We start from the raw sequence: 27,178 nt of genomic DNA, 5'->3' as shown, positions 1-27,178 counted from the left end.
CTATAAAGAAAAGGTGGGAGATTGGCTGAGCACCAGGGCCGGAACATAGGCCTCCAGCACCCACTCCCCATAGGCATATCATAGAGCACAAGACAATGAGTCTAGAAGGAAGTGGTTAACATCTCAGGAATAGAAAATAGTTTTTTAAAAAAAGGAAAAGTGAGCATGAAACAATCTCATTTAACAGCTTAAATTTCAATTTTTCATAAGATAGTGAAATGTAATCAAAAAGCCTCCGGGAAAGAAGAAAAGTAGTTTAAAGCACACGGCACCACTTGTCAGTAGAACATGGGTTCTAACTTTTAAGAAAGGCTGATGGGGATAATGGATGGGATAGGAAGTTTAATGGTATGTTTTTGGTACAGTAAGTTTAATGGTATGCAAAGAGAAAAGGCTGCATTTTTTTGCCCTTTCCAGGTGACTTCATGAGTTTCTTGCTAGGGGAGATGGGATCATGCGAGGTGTAATTAGAGTGCAACAGAGAAACCACCAAGGGAGGAGAGGCTGAAGAACAGGCTAGTAATCATTTAAGAAAAGAACGCTCTTCTAAGAAGGAAAATTACTCATTTTTGAAACACAGGAAGAAAAGGATCATTCTTTTGCACAACTTTCGCAGTTACACCGTCAAGAATCATCATGATAATTACAATCAGCAAGTCTTCACCTGAAATGGCAAAAGAGAAGCCAAACTAAAATTTCCCTCTTTTATTCATTCCACGAGCAATATCCATACCAATCCAAAGCATTCTCCAGAGATATGAACAAGCCCCATCTTTGCACAGTAAACACACTATAACAAACCGCAGCCAACTCCCCCTATTTCTAGCCTGTACATATGTCTGCCATGCCATTAGATACAAACAGCTAACACAGAGTTTTTGAAAGAAAAAATAATTAAAAAAAAGAATAAACGAAACAAAAGAATATCTACACACAAACAAGGCTAACTTTTTCGATTTCAGTTAGCCTCTGAAGCAATAATCTCGAGCTCAGCCCACCACAATGGTGACACTTTTGGAGTTGCTCCATCTGGTGGCATTGCCGTGATGTCTCTCAATCGGCTTGCCACCTCTGCCATTGTCAGTTGCTCATTTGGCTCTGGATTAGTGCAGGATCGTATCACCTCATGCAGTGCGCTGACACTTTCTTCATGAAAAGATACAAGGCTTGGATCAATCATATCTTTAAGGGGCTTCTCCCCATTTAAATAACATGAAGCCCATTTTTCTAGTGAGCCATCCTCAGAAAATGGAAGTCTGCCAGATAATATCTCCAACAGTATTACACCAAAACTGTACATGATGCTCTTTAGGTCCGACAATGGTGCCAAGGGACTTGAATTTTCAGGCACTGGCTCGGTTCCCTTTGCTTCATTCCAAAATCCAAGATCTGAGATCTTGGCAGCATAATCATCGGTAAGATAGATGGTAGTTGAGTCCAGATTTCTGAGAATGAAAGGGGGGTTAAGCTGATGCATGTGCTCTAGACAGTATGCTATTCCCATGGCTATCCTTAGCCGCATAGCCCAGTCCAAATGCTCTGCTTCTTTAACTGCAAAGGTCACCAAGATACAACATCAGGCCAAGCCTCCAAATAACTGGAAAAAAAGGATCTGCAGAGCAAATTGAAGATATGCAATTATTAAAGATTCCACAATTGGAGTTTTGGATGCCTTCGACATTCATGTGACGAACCATGTCCTTTGCAGCTATCATACAGGCTGCAAAGCATCCAACACATAACCTATATAGAACAAGCTGCTTCACCACAATGAATTGCTTACTAGCTTAGTGATCAGATTCGTCAGAGAAAACGAGGTCAGCAAGAAGGCATTGTTATTACATTTCATGCCAGTATACCAATTACCTAAGTTTTAGGTTCATTACATATAGTTATCATGTGTGCGTCGTTAGAATAGCCATGTTTCATGTTTCATATCAGACACTATCGCAGTTGCACATCTCAAGTAGATAGCAAAATTTAAACCAAATAGCAGTTCATTGTAGAAGACAAGGGTAGCATGAAATACAGAAATAAAGTATTCTTGGTGAATTTGCTGTGTCACTAAGCTGGTGACAAGATCTTGAAATGCATCATATATTGATATCATGGTCATGCTAGAATGGCCCTGTATGATATTTAAAATCCAGATCAGACAGTTAAATGTGTGACGCTGTTCAGGTAGTATAGAACTATTAAAACAATAGGAAAAATAATTACTTATGATATTCCATTCTAGTATAGCTTATGGTTAAACAAAATACTTACTATGCAGATGCTCGAAAAGTGTTCCGTTTGGAGCATACTCAAACACCATCATCCTGGTGAAAGGCTGTCTTTCTTCACAATACCCAAGCAAGTTCACAAAATTCTTGTGATTCACTTTCGACAGTGTCATGATCTGAAGACACAACCAACTCCCAGTGTTTCAGGAACAAATGCTAAGTTTAAAGGTTTGTGCAAGGAAAAAAATCTCAGTTGAACTTTACCTTCTTCCGGAATTGGGACTCCGACGGTTTTGACCAATCCTTTGCAGATGTAACTGCACTAGATATCACTGCTATTTCAACTCCACTTGACAATGTTCCCTTGTATAACATGCAATCTGGTAAAGAGCCAATTATATTGCTGAAGTCTTCACAAGCTATTTCCAGTTCTGCTCGTTTGAGTTTTGGTACACCTGCAATGCAAACCAATACTGTAACTCAACAAAAATGCAAGTGAAAGATAAAATAATATCAAATGTACAGTCTGAGGGGATGCAAACCTGTCACAAATGCTTTCTGCAACTGTCCGCTTAAGCCTGTTGCCCAAGGTTTGACGGTGACAACCTTGTTGACTCGGCAGCAAAGAACATACACTGCACATATTGCAAGAAAGGAAACTGCTCCTGCTATTGACACATAGATGGTCCAGGAAGTTGCATGTTTTACTGTATCTACTGCAGCTGATGGTGAAGGACTCACAGAGGAAGAGGGATTTGGAACAGAGCTAGAAGGTGGTGCTGCATCAAAGTTGCGCTGATGCTCTGGTATTGAGGATGGTGGCTCAATAGCTGGTGAAGGTGAAGGTGAGGGCGCAAGTGTTGGAAATTGACTAAATGGAGATGGTGGAATGGAGATTGATGGTGTTGATGTCATTGGTGATTGTGAAATTCCTGGTGGGTAGGACGGGGGGAAGAAACGTGACATGAATGGTGACAACTGCAGCTTTGAAGACACAGGAGATGGTGCTGATGCTGGTGAAGCAAAATCTTTTGCCCGATTCTGTCCATCTTTATGCTGTCTGCTTTCATGTGCTGGTGTCGGTGAACTGAAAACTTCCGGCAGATTTTCTCCATTTTTATGTTGTTTTTTTTTGTCTTTGCTGCCTATCTGCTGAAGTTTCCGTATGGTTGCATTCTGAACATTCCTGTTACAGATGATACCAGCATCAAGAAAGTCAGCAGGGAAAAGCATATGAGGTTAGAAAAAGTCTTCTGTTATTCATTTCCTTTTAACCAATAGAAATTACATTTCAATAAGAAATGGTATGCAAACAAGTTGTTTTTTCCTTGAATCTTTCCATATCAACACAACAATTGGATCATATGCATACAAAAACTATACAGAAGAAGAATACCTATGGGAACTTCATACTCATAAAGAGAAACAGGAAAAGCCCCGAACAAGGTCAGTATAATAGAATAATATTTGAATGTCTAAAAGACTAAAATTTTATGTCTTAGCACACCTCAAAAAATACTTATCATGAAGCCAACTGCCCATGAAATGGTAGAATTAAAATTTGATCTCCTATAGTCCTGACAGACATAAAATTCAGACCATCTTGTTAAGACGATTATCTACCAGAGCTATCATCAGGAGACAGGTCTGTCAAAGAGTAAAGTTTATAATTTTAAAGGTTTTAGAAAACATTACTATCCTAGAGATTCATACTGTATTTAATTGTACTTTAAGTTTTATAGAAGTCATGGTATTGCTAAATTTATCCACGTGAATGAACAATAAATAGTATGTTATGTTTGTCCCCCTTGCAACAGTTTGTTGGTTTTACTTTTTAAAGCAAGGTTTTGAGTTACGGTAGGACAGCAGGCATCCCGGCCATCGTATCCCATTCCTGTAAGAAAATGGGACCGAGATGGGGTCGGAACTCCGAAACCCATCCATGCAGGGTGAAAAGAAGAAAAAGAAAGGAAAGATGAAGAAAATGAAAAAGTGAAAAGAAAGAGGAAGAAGACGAACAAGGAGGAGGAGCAAAGAAAGAAAGGGAGAAAAAAAAGAAAGAAAGAAAGGAAAGATAGAGAAGACGAAAAAAGAAAAAAGAAATAAAGGAATGAATAAGAAAAAAAAAGAAAAAGGAAAGGAAAGAAAGGAAGGTAGAAGAAAGAAAAAGGAAAGGGAGGAAGGAAAGAAAGAAGAAAAAGAAAGAAAGATAAAAAAGAAAGCAAGAAAGAAAGATGAAAAAGAACGAACGAAAGAAAGAAAGATTAAAAAGGAAGAAAAGAAGGGGAGAGAGGCAGAGAATATTTATCCGGATGAATGACCGGGACCACTGTCGGGATGGGGTGGGACAACGGGGTGTCCTGTTCCATAGAAATACCGGGACACTACTTTAAAACCTTGATTTGAAGTGATTCATTCTACTATTAAAGTTTGCTCAGAGAAATAGGACCTCAGTATGTTCGGAAGAAAAGGGTAATGACGGGAATGACAGGCTTTTAGAAAACACTAGAGACACTTCATCTTTAGCAGTGCTGTCAAATGATCATGGCTCAAAAAAAAAGCACACCATGAATATGCCAATGCCAAATCCACTTCAACTCGACCAATGAATCAATTGACAATTCCAGCACCATCTTTGGACATTCAAAGTCAAATAAGCTAAACTCTTGAATGATGGGTTATGGCTCTTCAATGGTTTGAATTTCTTTGACCATGAACCTTCCTGGTCTGTTAGAAATTTTAGGTCAGTTACACGTTTGCAATCCATAGGATGCAATAACATGAACCAATGAAGTTTTTAAGTAATAGATAATTACTAACACCAACAGCAACATTGACAACCCAGTCCTAGTAACTCCACATCACATAAATCGGTGATGAATGAAAGCTTTCAAAATCTATGTCAATTTGTGGATTCTTTTTAAATATTTTACCTTGTAATAGATCCTTTGTTCGAAGATAACAGGTTTTCATCCATTTGGAGCTTAGGGAGAATATTAAGCTCAAGGAATTTTCCTGGTGTACTACCTATAAACCTGTTGCTTCCAAGTATACTGTAGAGAGTAAAAGAATGAGATCAGTGAAACTTATCACTACCAAGAATACAGAAATTTCAATAATTTAATCACAACTTACAGGATTTTCAAGGACAAAATATTATTAAGATCACATGGAAGTGGTCCACTGAGATTATTGTGTCCCAAGTCCAATACCTCCAAATTTTGCAATTGTGCTACCTCTCTAGGGATGATTCCAGAAAATGAATTATTGCGTAAAATACTGCAGGATAAGAAATAAGTTAATACAATAACAACATAAGTTAGAAAATGAAAAATATAGTTCTCTAAATACGCATGGAATGATTCCATTTCTTAAAATTGTAGAAATATCAAAAAATAGAAGACTGGCACGAATCTAAAGTAGGACAGACTTTCGATATCCAATCGAATTTTTTCACTTCCAAAAGAAAAGTAACTCTAATAATGACATATTAGTTCCCTTATCTCGATATCATCAATTATAAGACGAGACAAATTAGATTAATAGAAATACATATAAATCCATGCATGCACGCATGCCTACAAGCATATTTATAACAATATACATATATATCAAGGTATGCCATACCGTACCGGTACCTGATACGGGTAGCGTACCAACACTTGGTATGCCAAAAAAATTCTATACCATAACGACACTATGCTAGTGTGGCACCGGTATGGGGTTTCGTACCGAGACGGCAAACTTTAATATACATACATAATGTGTATCGAGAGAGAGAGACATATATATGTTTGCATGTCCAATCAGGGGAAGCCATTCTAAACATAAAAAGGGTGATAAGATTGCTCATGTAACAACATATCTCATAGTTATATCATGCCAAAATTCTTCATAGTAAAGGTAGCATCATCAAAGATGGTGCAATTCTTACCTAATCCTTATCTAGGATTAAAATCTAGAAAGTATAGGATAAACTTATCAGATGGACCCATCTCTGCTGGGCAGATCTAGTGAGGTGGTGGAGATGTATCAACAAAAGTTAACACTGAAATTGTGCTATATGTGGATATCACTTACAGTTTCTTGATAGTACAAATGTTTCTCTCTCATAAGCTTCAAAACAAGATTTGCCATACCGGCCGATACTGAAGTACCGACTGCACCGTACCATAGTACCAAATAAAGGTACATGGTATGAAGGAACGTACTGACACACGATACAACGATTGGATACCATACCGAGCAAGCCGGCATTGTAATATAATGGTATCAGTGTGGGGTCCAGTATCAAAACGACGAACATTGCTTCAAAATAAAGTTATGAACATGATATAAACAATATAGAATGGAAAGTCCATTCTAAGATATATTTATGCAGAAATAGTTGTATGTTGTCATTTTTTTGATACAAATGCTGTAAGAAAGTTTCACCCTATAAATCGATGCTAAAGGTAGAAAAGGTACTAATGAGAATTTATGCAAGAGAATAAGAATGGCGGCAAGCATAAAAGTCTATGATTAGTCATGAGCTCAAAAGTACTCACAGCAACTTCATGTGAATGAGCTTTCCAAGTTCAGGTGCAAGTGTTCCCTTGAGACCAAGATCTTCCAAATTCCTGATTAAAAAAAGAAAAATGAATGTAGAAATATCAAAAAAGCTTCAATAGGAAGAATGACTATTTTATGTTACTTGCGAGCGTAGAAGGCTATGTGATGATGGAGGGATATGTCCAGTCTAGAAGTTCCAACAACATATTTCAAAGCACTCATCAAAAATCATAAAAGGAATATATGTTGAGAACAGCAAAACAACTCCTTAGATTGGGAATCAAATCACCGAAGTACGAATCAAATACATAAAGATCAATAAACATGTTATACATACATAGAGGTAGACTTGGCTATCCTCAAGTGGATCAACAAAGCAAAACATCAAATATATGTTATACAAACCACTTCTCACAAATCATAAAAGAAAATATATGGAACAGCAAAACAACTCCTAGGAATGGGAATCAAATCGCCAAAGTAATAACCAATTACATAAATATCAATAAATATGTTATACATACATAGATGTAGACTTGGCTCCACTCGACTAGATCACCAAAGCAAGAATCAAATATATGTTATACATACATACATAACGATGAGAGTCCCATACCGATAATTTGGATATGATCTACTATCTCTAAACTACTTACACACAAAAAATCATGTACTTTGGAGAGCCCTAGCCTATGTATCAAGTGATCAAAATATCATGTATAGTTTCATGTTATTTAATTTGTCCAATTTCTTGACCACTTGATGCATAGGCTAGAAGTCTTCAAATCACATGATTTTTGCTCTGTATGTAAGTTAGAGAGAGTAGATCATATCCAACAGCTTGCATCATTGATATAGGACCCTCTTCATCCAATCTAGACCTAATCAATCTAAGTGGAGATCCACTTGAGTGTAGACATCTACCTCTATATGTATGTACGTCTGTATATGTATTCTGGGCTAAGTTCCCTATAGCAGAGAAAAGTGAGACAAGCAAGAAAAGAAAGAGACAAAAACAAAGAGAAAAGAAAGGGAAAAAAAGAAAAAAAAGGAATGGGAATGAAAGAAGAAAAAGGGAGGGGATCGCTGCAACCTTCCACTGACCATTCTCTCCCTCTTAACCAGATAACTCAGAGTCTTTTTTTCTTATTTTATTCACAGCTGTCAACCAAGTGTTGTTAGTGTTTGTTATACATGATTAAGGTATTGCAAGGTTATAAAGTTAGGATATGAAGCTGGTCTAGGTCGGTTCTGATAAAAATTGATAAAAAATGGCAGTTCTTTTCTTCTAAAGCACCTTTCCCCTCTTTTTTTGTTTATGGGTAAGATCAACCTGAAGCTTGAGGATTTGCCTTCAGACACTTGGATTCACTCTCTTCACAGGTTTTCAGTGTTGATCTGAATTATCTTTATAAATATATACATATAGCAGATGTGATATTGATTTCAGATCCTATATTGCAGACATGGTCAACCCAGATCAGATCTACATCAACAGCTTAGCTTTATAAAGAAGTTCAAAATGAAGGTTGTTTTCATTTGATTGCAGAATGCATAAAGTAAAGTGATGCAAGGAGTAATTTAGAAGGCATTATGAAAGGAAGACAAACCAAAAGGTTAGGTTGAAATCACTACAAGCATGTGTACAGCAGTACTGTTAAGTTTGCAAAGTAGTTATGACGAGACAAGTTTTGATAGAGTTAAGCTAAAGCCATTCTCTTTTTATACTTATCCTATACGCAATCAACTAATAATGCTCAGGAGCTTCCATGGTGTGTATGTTTTTTGGAATATGACATAATGTTTTCTGATGATGTTCTAATGGAAATAGAAAAGGAAGTGCAAATCCTATCAAAATAGATAGACATGAAACATCACAGTTTCTTAATTTCATAATCCTCAAGTATAAGATTAAAAAAAAGGATAGGGTTCCAATGACATATCTAATTTACATGGTCTAATATGATGAAGAGAAATGATTTCTCGTTCCAGAAAGCCATGACATTAAGACTCAGGCAGCACAAATTAGATAGCCAAGAATCAAGAAGGAGCAGATAAGCATATGAACAATGATCTAAGGAGGCCCCACGAGGATAGGGTTTCAGATCTGTATAATAGGATCAAGGAAGACGACATGTCACCAAACATTTGCTATTCAAGCCAATTCCACATAAGTTTGAGCTGGAGAAGAGGCATCATTATCAATACGTGATGGAATTGCGAAGAAGCCACTAAAGAGTGAGCCATCACATATTGGACTTCAGAGTGCACTGTTCTATCACTATCCCACAATTAAAGGACCTGAGCCTAATGCAGCTTTATCACTCATTAACCTTCATCATATTGGTTTTAGAATTCAGATCTGAATTCTTATCTAAATATATGACAGATTTACTGGATTTCAGATTGCTCCTAGCCCAAACTTGATGATTTTTGAGTATTGGATCAATCTGTTTGATCGGCCATGTCACCCGATATGGTCTTTTACATGGGGCTAGGCTCCTTTGCAAGACAATTTTAGCTGTTGTAATAAACAAAACTATCCCAGAGAAAAGCTCCCAGTGCCCCTCAGCAACCTAACGCACAAAAATCTTGCTACTCGGAGGGGGAAAAAACCATCAACATTTCCATCCAAAACCCTTCTAGCATCAATTAAATCTGGGAACAGATAAGCACAGAAGAAAAACAAGAAGATAACAGATCAAAACGAAGCAAACAAGCAATTGTTCAAGAAACCGCATTGCTCACAGAGCCACGACTCTTCCACCGGAACACTGAACCCCGAACCAAGAACACGGATCGTCCCCGATCTCTTCATTCCAGTCCGCCAGAGCTCCATATGGATCCAACTCCACCCTCTCTCTAAACCTCAACAGCGCCCTCCCTTCAATCAAAACAAAGAAACAAATCAAGAGACCAAGTTTTAACAATAAACCCCATCCCATCCAACAACCCCAACTATACCTTCATCATTGATAGAAGCGCAAAGATCGAGCGTTAACCACACCAACAACACCACCAGCTGCAGCGACTTCATTCCAAGTCTTCTCCACCCCTCCATCTTCGATTTCTTCTCAGAATTTTAGCATCAAGATCGAAACGGAACAAAAAAATTTCTGGGAAAAAAAATGGGAGCATAAGAATTTAGGAGCAGAGGATTAGAAAAGATCGGAGTTTCCGCGGAGGGGAGGAGGGAGCGCGGAAACGAGAAAGGAGGAGGCGGTGGAGGTGAGGGGAAGCATTCAACGCCGACTCCATGCCTGTATTAAATTCTTTTTTTGGAGGGGTTTAGTGGGGATTAAATCGTATCAGTCCTACTCTAATCTTTATATCGATCCGTTTTCGGCTTCCTTCGTTCGCTCTCGCAAAGAGGTGGGAGGTGGGTTTCGGGGAGGGCGGGCGGTTTCCGTCCGCTTTGCTCTATCTCCCTCTCTCTCTCTCTCTCTCTCTCAAATATCATGTGATATCATATGATGTGGTCTTTTTGACCCATAGCTTGAAAAGTATTTTTTTTAAAAAAAAGAGAATACTTGGTATGGCCGTTGGTGTTGGGTTAGCGCGTATTTCCAGCCGCTTGGCCGGACATTTCACAGAGAAATGATCAAATGGGCAGCACGCGACGCAATTAGAACATGGTTACTAGGAATGGAGTGAAAAAGTATCACCCAACTAATCTTGCAGACAATAATGAGCGAAATTATTGTGCTGCAGTGGCATTGGTTGGTACTAAAAGTTGCCGGTGAGAAATTATAATGCACCCTCGCAATAAAAACAAAATTCACAGGTGTTAATGATATAAATTGGATTCTAGATATTTATTATCTCGGTCGAGATTTACAGCTACAACTGGTAGCGTTTCTTTCTAACTTAATTTTAAATTTTTTAAAAAATATTTAGGTGGGTTGAATAGTTCGTTGGTTGAAAATTTATTTTACTTTTTTTAAAAAAAATTATTTTGGATGCATTAGTACGGGTTTGATTGGATTCATCTTGTCCAATGGGTCTACAACAGGATCCAAACTTTAAACATGGCATCGGTGATTTGAGTCGGATCAAGTTTGGTTGAATCCAGCAAGATGGAAGAATAAAACGGTAAAATAGGCAAATAAAATTGTAAAATGACAGTGGATCAGCTATAATGTTTCGGTTTATATATCCGCTAGAAACGAGATCCCTACCATTTATAGAACTTGTTTTTGTTTGGTCTCAGTCTCTCTTCAGCAAAACTACTTTCTTGTTCATAGAACTTAATATAGTGTACTGTAAAGTCGTTCACCAACTTTTTCTTTCTATCATAAGTCATACAAATGCATTAAATATGGTAGATACTCGTGTTTCGATCAAAACATAATCAATGGGAGAGAAGTCATAAATGCAACCATACTTTCTTGATATTGACCATCGAACAACTTATTGTCTCTCATCACCAAAATACCATTGCCTATTTCATGTCAAAAATTTTTGTTTATCCACAATTTTATAAACAATTGTACTTACTAAATCCATTAGGTTTCTTGCACCAGCACATCTGCACGTTAGGTACAAGCAATTAAATGCAAAGTCGGAGTTCTATTTTTTCATTTTAAATATGGAAACCATTTAAGTGTAATCATAAATTTAATCATGCTTATTTGTTTCATAGAGAACCGCTTGTCTATTATCCAGATTGAAGTCTCTTGCATCGATGGAAGGAGTTAAAGAGGTCAATTAAAATATCCTCCCACTTAGAAAGGTAACAATCAATTCAATTCTTATTTATTAGATTCCTATATATATATATATATATATATATATATATATATATATATATATCTTCTTCTTTTAAAAAAATGTGGGAAGAGAGTGTTATAGGAAACCTCAAGCAACCACCAAGGTCTCTTCCAAACGGAGTTACGGGCAACGAAAAACGGCTCCATAAGTTTTCTTCTTTTTTTATTACGTTGTGATGGAAAGTCCATGCAAGGAATTAGTGGGCAGGTCTTGTCACCTGAGTGGTTCATGGAGACGTGAGTGAGAACCGTGGGGCCCGTAAGTTGGCCTCTTATCTCGAAGGCCAAGATCCAAAAGATGGGAATGGGTCCACTCCGGACCGTAGACCAGGCCTTCACCACGACCTTTTGTTCCTTTCTGATAAAGCCACGCCCAATTGGCCATTTAATTAAAGCTAGTTTCGGATGCAGGGAGGCCGTCAACAAATTGGGACGTTCCCGTCTTCTAGTATTTGGAGTCGTTGGCGAGTGCAATGTCGCGTGGGATGCACGTGGCGTGGAAGGTAGACATTTATCCCAAGGGTTTGATATTTATACCTCCGGCTGATGATTTTTCACGTACGTTTTCCCAAACCTAATCCCTCGCCACGTGTGGGTAGAGAAATAACCTCGTTCCAACCAGCTGCTCCATCTGGAACAAAATGCACCATTATATAAAGCATGAACTATTATTTTTAAGGTGCATGGTCAGAGAAAGGTGGGCTGAATTAATCATTGAAGAGAAAACGGATCAACCAAGCTGGTGCAATTCATGGTAGCAAGTCTAGTGTTAGGTGACCCAAAAATTTCAGGTAGTTCAGTTGCTTGGTGACTCAATCTTTTGTTAAAGAAAAATGCTTTGTATATCTATTAGAAAAATGCGGGTCGCCCGAGGTAAAAGGAATACTAAAGCCTTTCATGAACCATCCTCCCAATGAAAGAGTGGATCATTCATTGGTCGCTTTGAGATATATGCAGGTGGATGATTGATGGGGTTTGGATTGTTTTGAGATCATAAAACGGTGGAATCGTGCGAAGTAAGGTGAATTCTTTTTTTTTTTGCGTGAAAGATATGACTGCAATCCTACACTAGCCCGGTTCGATGCTCATTTCAGGTATGCTCAAGTAAGGTGAATTCTCTCAGCCAAGGGCTTATCCGGAGTATTCCGGGATGTGTTATCTTTTGACTTTTTGAGTGTATCTATACCCGTCATGTATGATACATTCGCTTTAGCACCAAAAAAAAAAAAAAAAAAAAAAAAAAAAAAGAGGAGAGAGAAGGATGCAACATAAAGAGATAAAAGGTTGTAACAATCTGTGCCTTTCTTGGAGCATTCTCAGCCTCTAATTGTTCATATATCGATCCACGAAACTGCATTTGTGAAGATATATTGTTGCGTGTAGTCTAAAGTTACTTAAACATATACTACCATACATTTGCACAATAATAAGATCCCAGGTAATTATTAGATACTTTTTTTGATGAATTAATTATTAGCTACTTAAGTGAGCACTACTGTTGCCGTTCTAAGCCAACTAAACTGGATTTTTCTTTCTTTAGTCAGCCACCAAACTTTAATAGAGAGTTGTTTGAATCGTGTACTCGCTATAAGTAGTTAGTGGGGAGTAATGGGAAAAAATATTGGTAGGACTTGATAAAAAGGCATTAAGAGTAAGACAAACGCTCAAAGCTTAATTGGGAGATTCCATTTACTCATGGTTCCACTCATTCGGGCTATCATATGGCATTACACTAAAAAACTTTATAATGAGAAAGGAAGGTGAGAATTAATGCTATCTAGGTAGATGAGATTTCATTAGTCCAATTGCTCTCATGATAAATCTTTAAAAATACGGAGCTTGTGCAAAATTTCATGATCAGCTTGCCAAGCTAGTGTTGGGCTCTCCAATGCAGGCAACTAATATATGTTCCATCTAAATTTGGCTTTGACCTACAACCCATGCCACCCAATATGATGGTCGTGAGAACCCATGTGGGCGCACCGAGAAGATCTTGAGTACTTATATAGGACTAAAGAACCCAAAAAATATCTTTCGGCTAGTATTTTTAGATGAGGTCCTGAATCGTGACAAATGGTATCTGAGCGAACTCGGTCCATAGCCTATGTGGACTGGAGGATACTGCAACATGGGTTCATGGAGGCTGACTACGGGCCGATCGTGGCACTTGTAATTAAATTTAAATGGATTTGAACTCTTAGCCGAATGAGAACGCCATGGCTTAAATGGAGGGAGTATGTGAGGATCCGTGTTGGCGTGTGTTTAGTTCCACATCGGTTGTTCATCGAGAAGAACTTGGGTACTTATACAGGACTAAGATCCTGAGTTGTGACAATGGTCATAAACAAGCAGTAGGTCATGGCAATGGGATTAATGGTCTGGATTCTGTCCATTCGAAAGTTCGATAAAGAATTGCATGATGTTTTTGAGCTAAATTCAATTTTCAAATTGCGATGTTTTTCTACAATTAACATGTATTCAAAAGTTTGTTAAATTTGGAACTCCTCAACATAGTCCTTTAAATTTTCTGAGCGACAAAATGACATGGAAATTCAGACATATTATTGAGAAAAATCGAATCAACAAATAGGAAAGCTCCGCAAAGAATTGTAACTGATTATATTCTGTGATCATCGAGAGCGATAATAATGATGATATTTTTCTTGTTTTCTTTGAGTAAAATAGTTCAAAATGGTTGCCACATTAGTTCTCCTTTCTACTTACGCACACTCACTTATGAAACTTCCATAGAAAAACATCCTCGCTGCCCTGTGATATGAGCTTGGGACTGTTTATGTTGGCTTTGTAACTTTATGGCCCCAATTAAATGTGCACGAGTGGCCCGTCGACCTACAGTTCTTTTCCTCATGAGAGGTAATTATTCAACATTAGGTCTTTGGGCGTATACACATGGAATAGCCCATTGAAATTTAGAGTTCCATTACACCTCATGCAGTCCAACTTTGAAATCTCCCTGCCTGTGTAGAAAAGGCAATGTCAAAAGAATAGTACCTCAAGCTGATCAATCTATGTTCACGAGTTAGTAGGAAGCAGTATAACAACTTCAAATGCTCAAGATTTCTCCTTTTCAAAGTTGTACTAGTCATCCACTAACAAAATTGTAAAAGAAGCATGGGTGACTCTTAACATTATTAAGATCTAATACCATCATGATGGAGGAGATTGTGGAACGGGCATATCAACCTTCCGAACATTCTTCCAACGAGAATCATCTGGCAAGATAATCCACACATCTAAATATCGTTCTGTTTTAAAAGAGTTGAATAGGTAATTGTTGGGGGAAAAATATGTCGCCATGCTTGCACGAACGGCCGAGCAGACCCTCTCCGACCTAGAGCCGGTCGAGCAGACCCCCTCCGACCTGGAGCCGACCGAGCAGACCTCCTCCGACCTGGAGCCGGTCGAGCAGACCTCCTTCGACCTGGAGCCGACCGAGCAGACCTCCTCCGACCTGAAGCCGGTTGAGCAAACCTCCTCTGATCTGGAGCCGACCGAGCAGACCCCCTCCGACCTGTAGGCGGACGAGTAGACCTCCTCCTACCTGGAAGCATCCGAGCAGCTCTACCAACCCAAAGACGCCCGACTTGTGCGCTGTGGTCACATCCCCCCGCAACGCGACCGAAAAAACTATGCCTTGCCTTCGTCAACAATCAATGCGTATGACTCCTGCAGGCATCCGGTTTACTCAACAATCAAAGCGCATGGCCCCTGCAGGCACTCAGCCTACTCAACAATTAAGGCGTATGGCCTCTGCTGTCTACGGACACCAAGCCCCTTACGGCAAACCTGCGTGGCTACGAATGATGGCATGACTCCACAATGACTTGAGAACTTCGGCCTAATCTCCTACAGTAACAGCATTGATTCACACGATCGGACATTAATTTCCACTACATGTCCAATCGTACGACAGACTGTTTGCTCCGTCACATCACAAATAACCCAGCCCCCCTCTATAAAAGGGGAACTTCTCCATTTTAAAGGGGGCTGGGAGATTGAAACTCAAAAGATTGACAGCTTCTGTTCATACACTGGCCGGCGCCGGGAACCCCGGCCACCGGCTTCTTGCAGGTCTCCCGGAGGACGTCGCGCGCCGCCGGACCGCCGCTCGCCGATTCCCACCGGAGCTCCTTCTTCCTGGCCCAGAGGTCGCCCGCGGGTCCAAATTCCAGCAACAGTAATGATTGAAGACTTCGTGTCCGAGACTTGGTACCAAATCGAGATTCAGTACCGAAGATATATTTATTGGGCATATACATATTATACCAAGATGATACTAGTACAAAATCTAGTACCAAAATAGTTAATGTTACTAATAATATTTTACAAGATATGAATAATAACAAATATAAACAGACAAGCAAATACTAAAATATAACCTTTCTCATAACATTTTTGCAAGCTATTAATAATAACAAATATAGATAGATAAACAAATTATAAAACACATACATATAAACAATATATTTATAGAGAGAGACATGGACTTGACTATACTCGAGGGAATCTCCACTCAGATCCAGTCAGGTTTACATTGGATAATGAAAGTCCTAAATCGATGATCTAAGTCATTAAATGTGATTCAATATCTCTAAAAACTACTTATACACCAAATTCATATAATTCAGATGTCCCTGGCTTATGCATCAAATGATCAAAAAGTATATATAATTTAGTTCTATTTAGACTGTCTAATATTTTAACCACTTGATGCATGAATTAAAGATCTCCAAATAACAAGATTTTTGATATATAAATAATTTAGATATACTAGATCATATCCAATGATTCGGATTATTAATTTGAGATCTCCATTATCCAATATATATCTAACCGGATCTAAATAGAGATCCACTCGAATATAGCTAAATCACGCTCCCTCTAGTTTCTATCCTCTCTTCTGTTTAATCCTTTCTTCCAATTCATTGGTGCAATGTATATTTATTTGTGGGACTCCTAGCACTAACGCCCAAAATGAGTGAACTCTCCACTTTGATACAGTCTCAACCTATATTCTCCTACCCTTGCCTCATACTCATTTGCCTCTCTTGCCATGCTAACCATTTCTTCATTCTCCAGTAAGTACTGCATGCTAAGAATGCATCGTCCCCCAGGATTATTTAGATACAAAGAGGAGTTAGAGACAAAAGGGGAGCCCAGATGCCTGTTTCACGACCCTTCATTCCGACACGATTTTGCAGAGAGGAATTCCATGTCAGTCGCCAAACTCCACTAGAGGGGCTCCAAAAAGTCATTTAAGCACAACTGTCACCGTAAATTTCCATCTCAACCCCCAAAAGTACAAAACCCCTATTGCCTTTTCTTTCTTTCTTTTTCTAAAATATATAATTTATATTATCCACAAGTATAGATACATCCAATAATATCAGCAAACAATAAGTTTCGGAGCACTCTAAACAACTCTCCTTCTCTAACTCGCAGAGTGCCTCTGAAGTGACTGGCTATATACGAAACTACTCATTCCGCAGCCATATCTATCTCTCTCCTTCATCACCAGTATTTCTACCGTATCTCACATCTAGCTGTCAACAATTCAGTAATCCACCTTGAACTCGAGGCCCCTCCATGTGCAGGAGCCTACCATTGGAGGCCAACCATCCACTCCCGTTTCCACTTTCCTCGACCTTGCCTTCAAAAAGCAGCATCTCGCTCATGCCCATCTCATCCATTTCTAGATCGAGCCACCTGTTATGTACCAAAAAAAAAAAAAATCGAGCCTCATTGTCCTACCACATTTGCCAATCCTTTGTCCTCTCAAATCGAAGATTAATTATACAATCCATGTTCAAGGCCCCAGCGCACATCATAAACATAAAGAAAACAGAGAGGTCGCTGAACACCTTCTCCCACATCAAAATCTATACTGTTTATACGCTTCTACACCATTTGTCAGGCATCGCGCTATCGCTTCAGAAGCCTATTTATTTTATACATGCTTCTCTGATTTGTTACTGGGCATTCTATTTCCCGCGAGCTCTGGTGACTTCATGGGCTTTGCGTAGAAGCCTTCTTTACACTATGGCGACATGTATGGAGACGCCACGAGCAGTCCCTAGTGGCATGGTGCTCTTAGCCCATATCCTACCCAAAGGAACGTCAATGGTGAAAGGATATGATGCTTCTGGAGCGGAACTCAAAGCAGCATGGGAAAAAATCTCCCATGCCAAATAGGTGCTCGAGGCTAGGAGCATCATCCTAAAGGAAGATACAGTGAAGATTATTGAGCAGATTTTATAAGAGAGGATGTGGGAGGCAGATCATCCACTTTTAGTCGACATTTGGAGGTTATTGAAAGAGTGTGATGCCTTCCAAGTTGTGCATGTCTACCGAAAGACGAACAGAGCTACGGATTGAGTTGTCTTTTTTGCCGCTCACCACTCTGAAAAGATTCTCTGAACTCGTCATAAATCTAATCTCCAACCTCTGAAATATATCTTTTCTTTAGACTCGCATGGCAGTGCTCATGCGAGATTAATGTAAACAGCCAATGTAAATAAATAAATCAATAAATAAGGAAGAGGATATGATGCTCTTAGCCCATATCCTTGGCACTGAATGTGACAACCCACCTCCCACTACAGTTTTGCATCAAGAAAATTATTAAGAAGGCCATCATTCACCTTTGGATCCCCAAGTCCTCTGGGATCGGGAGTTTCCCACATCAGCAAGCCTTGCATCATAACGTGCCGCCCATCGATTGGCAAAGGTGGTAGCCACATCAGCTGAGCGGCTGATGAGTCACCTTGGGACGCATCCTGAGACAGAATTAGCGATCTCTCGAGACCAAACACCGGACCTTTCCCCGTACGCCGCGGCTGCGTTGATGCTGAGATGGACGGCTCTCTCACGATCACGGAATCGGAATTCTGGCCGGCTTTTGGAACTTGAGAGAGGGAAATACTGGTCGAAAGCCCATCTCATGAATTTGAAATGAACGATGTAAACAAAAACAACGTCGAATTTAAAATAAAATTTTAGATACATGATAAAGTCTTATTGTAACCCCTCCATCCTCGAAATAAAACACAACCACGTATCACTTTCGATTTTGGGACATCGCCAGATTTTAATGGACCAAATGCCAAAAAAACAAATTTTGTAAAGTGAGCTTAGGAAACAACCAATCAACACCCGTATAATTAACAAACCATTGACAATGACAAAAAACCTACCAGTAACAATGTTGCCCATCCTACCAAGACCAGTTTTTAGTTTCCTGAGTTGAATTATCCATCGAATCTAACCAGAAAAAAAATGATAAATTATTATGAAAAAAGAGAGAGGAGAGGAGATGAAATTTTTACTTTAATTTAATATATAGCTACATATTCATAACATGATCCTCTTATCAAATATCATAATTTTTTAGATTTACAAACATTTTCAAAGGGAGACAAAGTAAAAGAAGAGAAATGGTCTGTTTGTCCCTATCTTACAACATTTAGTACATTACAAATTTCAATAAAGTAGCAGAAGAGGAATTCAAAACTCCAAACGATAGTTTCCAAAGGGAAATCCCCCAAGGTCCCTTCCTCTTCTTCTATATATTCCTTCCCCCCCCCCCCCCCCCCCCCCCCCCCCAAAAAAAAACGAAGGCAAGACAAGAAGAAGCAGGGGTTTGATGAAACAAATAAAACCTTTCAGAACTCGCGATTTGTCGCTTCCCCCTTGTAGCATACGCCTCTCCTGTCTGTATATAGCCCTCTCTCATGGGCATGGCTGCATAGATCTCTGATCTATCCTCATCTCTCCAATCGGCCAGACGGCGGGGGAGCGGCAATCGGGACATCGGACGATGCCGTTCTCGTTGCAGGCGGCGCAGCTCTGGAACCCAGACTTCTCGGTGTACACCTTATGGCTCCCGTTGCAAGTCTGGCACAAAATGAACCGGATCCCGCCGCAGCCCTTGCAGGCGCCGGCGGCCGCCAACGGGACCCCCTCCATATACTTCTTGAGCTCGCCGGCCTCATGGAGCTGCCGGATCTCGTCGGCGCCACCGATGTACTGGCCGCCGATGAAGACCTGGGGGAGGCTGAGCTGCCGCTGGCCGAGGATCCCCTTCAGCTCCGCGAGGAACCCCGCATCCATCGACAAATCCCGCTCGTCGATCGCGATGCAGAAGCCGCGAAGGATGGATCGAACGGCGCAGCAATCCTCGAAGGTCTTGCGGAGCACCCGGAGGGAGGTAAAGTAGAGCACGATCCGCTTCTCCTCCCTCGATGGGAGGCCGTAGGATTTCGGGACGGAGGCTGATCGGAGGGCAGCGTACGCCGACCGGACCCGGTGGAAGACCGGGGCCGCCTTCACGATGGCGGCGGAGGCGGGGCTGGAGCCTGACCCCTCAGCGACGAGGGTGTGGATGTCTTTGAAGGAGGTTATGGAGGAAGAGCGGGAGAGGGGATGCTTGGAGGGGGCGGAGGAGGGGGAAGAGGTGGCGTCTTTGCCGCGAAGGATCCTACCCCACGGCGGCCACATCTTCACGGGTGAGGGAATGGGGAGGATGGCCGCGTGAGAGGGAGAGAGTGAGAGCGAATCGGAGGAGGGGAGGGGAGGGGATCGCGCGGAAGAGTGGGTGGGGCCAAGGTTTCACCCTTTTCCCTTAATTTTTCCTAATTTTATCATCGGGAAGTATAGTTTCGCTTCCCGGCGGTTTAAACCTTTGAGGCTGCAAAGCTAATTTTAGTGGGGCCGAGGAGGAGGAGCGCTTTTGATTGGTTGGTTAAAGGTGGTTTTTTGAAGAGGAGAGGCTAGAGGAGGAGGATTTGGAGACGGGGTCAACCGAATTGTTTGCTTTTCTACCATTTCGTTGGCATGTACTGGGAGGGGCTTGTGGAGGTGATTTAAAGGCTTGCTTCAGCTGCAGAAGGATGGTAATTATTGTGCTGATGTGGAGGATCAGGCCAGTTTTTGGGGTGTCGAAGGGGGACAAATGGGGAATTAATGCTTGACTTAACTTGAATCCCCTTTGTCGATGGAAGATTGACACAATCCCCTTGACAGAAGATCAGGCATAGGGCATGAATCTGCCTAGAAAAATAAGGAAAGAAGGTCCTTGGTTATGGAATGGCCTAAATGAAGCCTGAAAAGTGAGAACTCTGGTGGCTAGTTGTTGGTTTAGGAAACTCACAGGAACCAATAGATGACACTAGGGGCAGAATCTAGTGGGTTCTGATAATTATTTGTTTGAGAGATAGGATGACATCAATTAGTTATATAAGATATTAGTAACTGGACAGGTGTAACACATGTTTAGAAATTATAAGTTAATGCAAGGCTTTGAAAGATAAGAGAATAAGAGGTTTGCATTGATGAGAGATGGGTATTTTTTTTTTAAACATGTCATCTAATTGACAATTGAGGTATAGAAATTAATAGAGGTATGATGGATTTAAAATATCCACAAGAACCAACAAATGACGCTAGAGGTAGAATCTAGTGAGTTCTGATAATTATGTGTTTAAGAGATAGGATGATGTAAGTTAGTGATATAAGATCTTAGCAACTGGACACGTATAACACACATTTAGAAATAATAAATTAATAAAAAGGTTAAAGAAATTGAAAGATATCATAGATAGGATAATTGATTAAAAAAGAGTTAAATGATATAATTATAAAAGATGGGAATGGAATCCACTATCTAGATTGGACATGATGCATGAATAGCTAGGTATGGTCTAAGGCATAGTTATTAAACCTACATAGAGATCAACTTGTTAGGTCATTAGTGCATTAAATACCACCATTACTATTTAATTGCAACATATATAAAAGATGATCATGAATTATCTATTTATTAGAAAGCTTGGAAAAAATATATGCAAATGTAGGAATGTGTATTATATATTTTTTAATCAAGTGAAAGGATTGATTGTTTATAAAAATAATAAAATATTAACATATGAAATATCATAAGATACGTTAAATAACTCTTAATCACATGATTGAAATTTCAATAAAGAAAATAAACCATCATTGTAAATAAAGTTGAATGATGTGGCCCAGTGGTTTAGTGGTTGTTATCCAAGCAGCAGGTCAAATACTTGTTTTTAGGCATGAGAGCAAAATTATTTAGATATAACCTTTTTTGGAATTTATTAGATATCCAGATTCGAATTTAAAAATGACAAAATTTATAGATAGTTATCTGAATCTATATTTCCATGAACAAAAAAAAAAGTACCCATATCTATATTCGAAAATAGATTTGGATATAGTTGATATTATTCGACCCCTTTCAGCCCTCATGCAGAAACTCTAAAGAAAGTAAATTATTATTTTTTTCCATGTGTTAGCAAATCCATATTGAATTTCATTGGAGATGTTAGGCCTCACCTAGACAGGTTTAACTTAAGTAGCTTAAAAACAAAACTCTACTATTATAAAGCAAGAGATATTGAACATTTTGTCCACGAGCTCTTTCTTTAGAAATTATACTCTTCTTAGCTTAGCTCTCAATCATTAATATAATTAAAAAAAAGCATAAAGTATATATAGTTACATTACTAGAAATTTGGTTTAAATCCCACCTTCATTAGGGCTTAAAGAGAAGAGTTGGAGAGATTCGGAAGAGAGCTACCTTCGTTGTATAATCTATTGCCCATGGAAATCTTTCTTCCCAAAATTAAAATATATGAGATCACAAGTATACATTGTCCTTTCCATGTAATTTATTCATGCTCAATTACAATATTCTTAACCCTGACTATATCCATTTCATATATCTAACAATGCATTGTAAAATTTAATTTTGGGCCTTAAGTGGTTCTATTTATATTTAAGTTAGCTAGCTTTGTTTAAACTTTGTATCTTATTTGGAGGAGTGCTATGACAACAAACTATCCATACGTCTCTTACTAGAATTGCTGATATTTTTTCATGATTTAGTTTTCCTCTTGCATCGTCTATTGAACCTAATCTTAATTGACAATTGCCATCTTTAATTTTCCCAAGATGCAAGATAGAAAATGACTCTTTTTTCCAAAGAAGAACTTCCAACATGGAATTTCTCAAGGAGCAACCTAGCAATCACCATGTCCTTCCTTGTTTTGTTTTTTTTTTTTGGGGGGGGGGGGGGTCAAGTTTTCCATGTACATATGCACGCTTTGGAACATAATGCTTTTTGTAAAATGAACCAGACCTAATTTGTCGTTTGCAATGCTTCCAACTTTCCATCAATTGGCACCTACTCTTATCATACGTTTGTTCATTAACGAGCTTGTTTGTAAATACTCAAGCATAACACTGTATTTAATTTAACATCAGTCAAAAAAAAAAAAAAAGAACCCGGGGTCAAGTTTTCTTGTTAACATGCTTACGTTCAGCGACGGCTTTTTCTTAAAGTCAGCTGGAAAATTATAAATCTATTTAAGGCAACCCCCTATAAAATACCGTATTACTAAGTTTTGACATGAGTCTCCTGTTAAAGTCGGCAAACGCTTTTTCCAGACTCCTAAAAAACAAATGCGAGTTGAGCTCCCAGAAGAACATGAGAGAGAGAGAGAGAGGAGGAGGGAAGAGGGGAAGCATTCCACTTTAGACGAATTATCTTCGAAGGTACTCCCACTCCCTCTTCTCCACTCCCTCCCTCCTCTCTTTACACGAATTCTTCGATCTTTCTGCATTGCCCTAGATCAAATCTTGCCCTAGAAGGAAGCCAATCAGGGAAGATTTTCTTGGTGTTTGAAACTTAGGTTTCTTGTTTTGATGAGATTTAGATTTTCTATCATTCTTTGCGATCTAGGGTTCTTGGTTCGATGAGATTTAGAGTTCTTGGAACCAATCTGGTAGGATGTCCGATTTCGGAATCAATTGATGGAAGATTCAAGAAGTTATTCTTGGTGGATACTCGGGAGGATTTTTGATTTGGAGGAATCATGTTGAAGGAGAAGTAATTCTTTTGTGGAATATTTGGATTGGAGAAGTATTTGGATGAGAATGTGGAGTATTGGAGCTATCAAGGTAGATTGGTACCTTATGTTACGGTATACGATCAAACAGACGTAATGTGAGATAAATGGGTTCTCTGTTAACTATTAGTGTTTCTGAAAGGGTTGGAAATCATCCAACGGGAATAATTTGCAAGCTTTATTTCTTCAAGAAATGGTAGTTGACACCGTCATTTCTTGCAACTCTAAAGTTATTTTCATGAATATTGTTATTTCCTTAAACTTTTATCTGAATGCAATGATGTCTTGCCAATAGAAAAAGAATTTGTGATTCAAGCCTCTGAAAAGGTCTACGTTGATTAAGTCTCTAAATCTGTAGTCTTAGGTTCAGATTAATTTCCTAGCCAAGTTGAAGGTCATGCTCTTTAAATGGATTTAAGTTATTTAAACCATAAAATGTTGGGGCTGTGGATGATCACCCGAGCATCTTGACTTTTCATCACCTTTGTTAGATTGCTCTTTTTTTCACCATGTTATTCTTTATGAGTATAGTCTATTAATCCAGTTTGCCATGAAGAGAAGAATTCCCATAACACCTATGATCTTTCCTGATATATATGCAAAGCTGAAACAACCATTTTTGAAAGTGTCAGGGGAATCTGCTTGCTTATACCATATGTTGCTAAGCTGGTATTTATTTGTAATCTAGCCTTAAATCATAAATAACGATGAAAGATGGTTGAAGAAGCCTATCCATAAACATCAGGTGAAGGTTTCTTTATATATTTATTCATATGTTTATCTTATGCTAGTAGTGCTACACTGGTGTGGTATATTGTTTAGAAGCATTTATTAGGAAAAAAAGAGTCATACACCGCAAAGCTTGACACTATTGTCTATTGTTGTTGTTGTTAAAGTCCTGTTACTAAATAATGCTGCACAATTAATTACCATTGAATTGCATGGTTATTCACTTTGTTGATAATTTATGCTCTCTCTTAGCTTGTTTTAGTTATTTTGAAGAAGTAATGTAGAATCTTGGGATAGCTTTCTTAATTATGAGGTAGATGCAAATAAATGCAAAACTAGCAGTGCGAACTTTCAGAATAGCGAAAGCTGATAATTTCAAATACTTTGATCACAGGGAAAGTTCTCACAGATTCAATGAGTTTGAAGTCGGAGCAAGTGATAGATGGGTCCAAAGTAACACTTATTGCTTCTCAAGGTCTACACCAAGGGGTAATTTTATACACTTTGATATAAACGTATCTTCGTGATTGACTTAAGGAAAAACATCTCAGTTTAGGTAATTAAACTGAGAAATTAGAGAGATTTCTTCCTTTCTTACTGACCAGTAATATTTTTAGTTGCTCTGAGGTTAATCAAGTCTTTTCTTGTAATATTGATTTCTGTGAACTGTTCTGTTGTTACTCAAGCTGCCTTGGTTTTTTTATTGGAAGCTGTAGACCTATTATAGGTCTTAATTAAATTCTCTGGCATACTGAAATGAAGTATGTTCAGAAATATTTAAGCTCAGCAACCTTTTGCACTCTTAGAATGGCTTAAAACAATCTAATCCTGAAGTTGAAATCATTGATGAATCTATGAATGGACATCAGTGGAACAGTTTCCTGGATTATATGGATTACTTTAGTGCTACTTATAACTTTGCATGATGAAAGAATCTGTGCTATTCACATACTTTTTCAATATTTCTATGCATTTTTGATGGGTTGTGCTTTAATTCCCCCTCCCCAAATGCATTATTTTGTTGTTATATCCTCAGGAAATAACCTGTATCCTTGAGCAGGATGGTCCCATCACCAAAGATGCCACTTTTTCAACCAACATGAGGAGGATACTTTGACGGTAAACAGTCTTAGTTTATACTTAAATCACAACCGTCGGATCTACACCGACAGCTCTGAACTTCCGACACTTGGATCAACGCATCGGCTTAGCACGTGCCATATATTGGCGCGATGCTTACTCCCCCCCGCCTTTTTTTCCCCCCTCATCACACGTGCGCCGTGCGGGACGGCGGTGTATTCCGATCTGCCCCGCCCCATCCGGCGCATCTCAGCATCTGTCCTCTCTATTGGACCATTTCGCCCCCCACTACTATCGTACTCCACAAGCTTAAGCTTCTGATTGGAACCTCCTCCCATTTCGATCTCATCTCAGCGATCGCCCTCCTCCTCCTTTGCTAGCGCTCCGGAGGTGAGCTAAGGAACCGAAAAGGAGCAAGGAGGCACGAAAGACTCTAGGGGGAGGAGATGTTCTCCCATCAACTTCTTGCGAGGAAAGCTCCTCTCGGCCAGATCTCGTGAGTCTTAAACTCTCCTCTCGATCTCGTTTCATTATGTCCCGTTTCGAAGATATCTTGTATTTGAGTGGAAATTTCTACGATAGCGGCGACGATGCACACCAAGATCAATCGGAAGCACGGTAAGCCAGACATCATCAAAATCTGGTGAGCTTCTCCTCCTCCTTGTCGGCTGCTCCACATCGTCCGAGATTTCTCTTGCATACATTTCTCCGATCTCAGCTCCTTTTTGCTATTTTTAATGAAAATTTTGATCGCAGTGAGGAGATCCTGAATCTCTCCGTTTGGATGGCCCTTCGGCTCCTGGGGATCCTCACGGGCAAGCAGTTAGAACTCTTTTCTAGTTTCGTTAACCTTTTTCTTCTCCTCTATCTGTGTCTTTTTTTTTTTGGTACACTCTATCTCTTGGACTGTGTCGTCTTTTCTGAGGCGGTCTGGTGATCGTCTACGAGGGGAAGGTTAAACTTCTTTACTGTTCGTTCGCTGCTCCGTGTCTCCCTTTATTTGTCTCATCTGAGTGCGAGATTAACTTGATGTTTCTTCTCATAATTTCTCTAACCTGCAGATGATGTCACACGTTTCTGGTAATTTTTGAATCTTCCAGAGCCTCTCTCTGTCTCTGGTTTTCATCTTGTTACTGGTACTGTGCTCTTAAACGTAACAGGTAGAGATCAACGAGGCATGGAAAGGTAAAGCAATCAGTGATCCAAACCGTCCTTCCCAATGTAAAAGCCCCAGCCAAGTACGGAAGTACCATCACTTCTCCTCTCTTTCTTCCTCCCCACTTCTCTGATTTTTCTAGTCTGAGAAAGGAAACGATACTGTAGTTGTCTCCTTTTTTTTTTATTATTGGAAAACTGAGAGCGATTAGAATTGGTTAGTAGTGCCAGTTATGACTCTCCGTGCAATCGAGAAGCGAGGGACCGTATGATCATGATCAAACGGTATTCGAATGCTGGTTCCGAGCTGTTACCCTTCCGGACAGGGACTCGGTTGCATCTTTCGCGCGAAAGAATGATTAACCTTCCTTTTTTTTATTTTTGTCGCGCGACCACCGCCGGATCACCCGCCGCATTCTTTCGCGCGGAAGGTACACCCGTCCCTTCCGGCCAACGTCGACATGGAAGTGGAGCACCCCTTGCACTTCTTTCACGGGTCACGCCAGCGGGCATGATGTGGGGAAATTGGACCCTACACCTTATGGCGGTGTAGGGTATAATTTCTCCGACGTTGGAGATCTTGGAGAGACCGAGGGCATCAAGGAGGTGGGCGAGTGCTGAGCGGTGGGGGAACGGGTGGTGGATTCGCTGAAGAAGAAGAGGTCGGGGACGACGAGGTCGAAGCGGCCGGAGAGTGGGCGGACCTGGTGGCACCACT

At 39.7% G+C, this 27,178-nt stretch overlaps 2 protein-coding genes and 1 long non-coding RNA gene across 4 annotated transcripts; 1 reads left to right on the top strand and 2 right to left on the bottom strand.

Annotated features, from left to right (window-relative positions):
• Positions 1-665: 665 nt before the first annotated feature.
• On the bottom strand, positions 666-10,212 carry LOC103706722 (inactive receptor-like serine/threonine-protein kinase At2g40270). Its single transcript, XM_008790938.3, has 9 exons — positions 9,741-10,212; positions 9,525-9,660; positions 6,773-6,844; positions 5,361-5,504; positions 5,159-5,278; positions 2,768-3,411; positions 2,490-2,680; positions 2,269-2,401; positions 666-1,551 (listed from the first exon to the last, which is right to left on the bottom strand). Exons 1-9 carry the CDS (start codon positions 9,835-9,837, stop codon positions 959-961), a joined length of 2,130 nt encoding a protein of 709 aa, XP_008789160.1. The 5' UTR covers positions 9,838-10,212; the 3' UTR covers positions 666-958.
• Positions 10,213-19,161: 8,949 nt separating this feature from the next.
• LOC103706724 (uncharacterized protein At5g39865) lies at positions 19,162-20,180 on the bottom strand. The gene has a single exon (XM_008790939.4). It carries the CDS (start codon positions 20,060-20,062, stop codon positions 19,295-19,297), a length of 768 nt encoding a protein of 255 aa, XP_008789161.2. The 5' UTR covers positions 20,063-20,180; the 3' UTR covers positions 19,162-19,294.
• A 2,828-nt stretch (positions 20,181-23,008) lies between these two features.
• Positions 23,009-26,389, top strand: LOC103706725. Of its 2 annotated transcripts, none has more exons than XR_604013.4 (3): positions 23,009-23,143; positions 24,620-24,714; positions 25,286-26,389. It is a non-coding gene; the product is annotated as an uncharacterized LOC103706725 (long non-coding RNA). The 2 variants fall into 2 exon arrangements; XR_604015.4 differs by having other exon boundaries at positions 25,262-26,389.
• Positions 26,390-27,178: the final 789 nt, after the last annotated feature.

The sequence above is a fragment of the Phoenix dactylifera genome, chromosome 13 (genome assembly GCF_009389715.1).
Source record: "Phoenix dactylifera cultivar Barhee BC4 chromosome 13, palm_55x_up_171113_PBpolish2nd_filt_p, whole genome shotgun sequence".
Lineage (NCBI taxonomy): Eukaryota > Viridiplantae > Streptophyta > Magnoliopsida > Arecales > Arecaceae > Phoenix > Phoenix dactylifera.
Note: the sequence above shows the minus strand (reverse complement) of the source record. Positions and strands in the feature narration are given on the sequence as shown.

What these genes read in the sequence shown, in the direction of transcription:
- LOC103706722 (XM_008790938.3), bottom strand. Translation starts at nt 9,837, where the DNA reads ATGGAGGGGTGGAGAAGACTTGGAATGAAGTCGCTGCAGCTGGTGGTG. An exon ending in CTCATTCACATGAAGTTGCT is followed by an intron (nt 5,505 to 6,772) that starts GTGAGTACTTTT and finishes CTTATCCTGCAG; the next exon opens with TATTTTACGCAATAATTCAT. An exon ending in GCAGAAAGCATTTGTGACAG is followed by an intron (nt 2,681 to 2,767) that starts GTTTGCATCCCC and finishes TTTGCATTGCAG; the next exon opens with GTGTACCAAAACTCAAACGA.
- LOC103706724 (XM_008790939.4), bottom strand. Translation starts at nt 20,062, where the DNA reads ATGTGGCCGCCGTGGGGTAGGATCCTTCGCGGCAAAGACGCCACCTCT.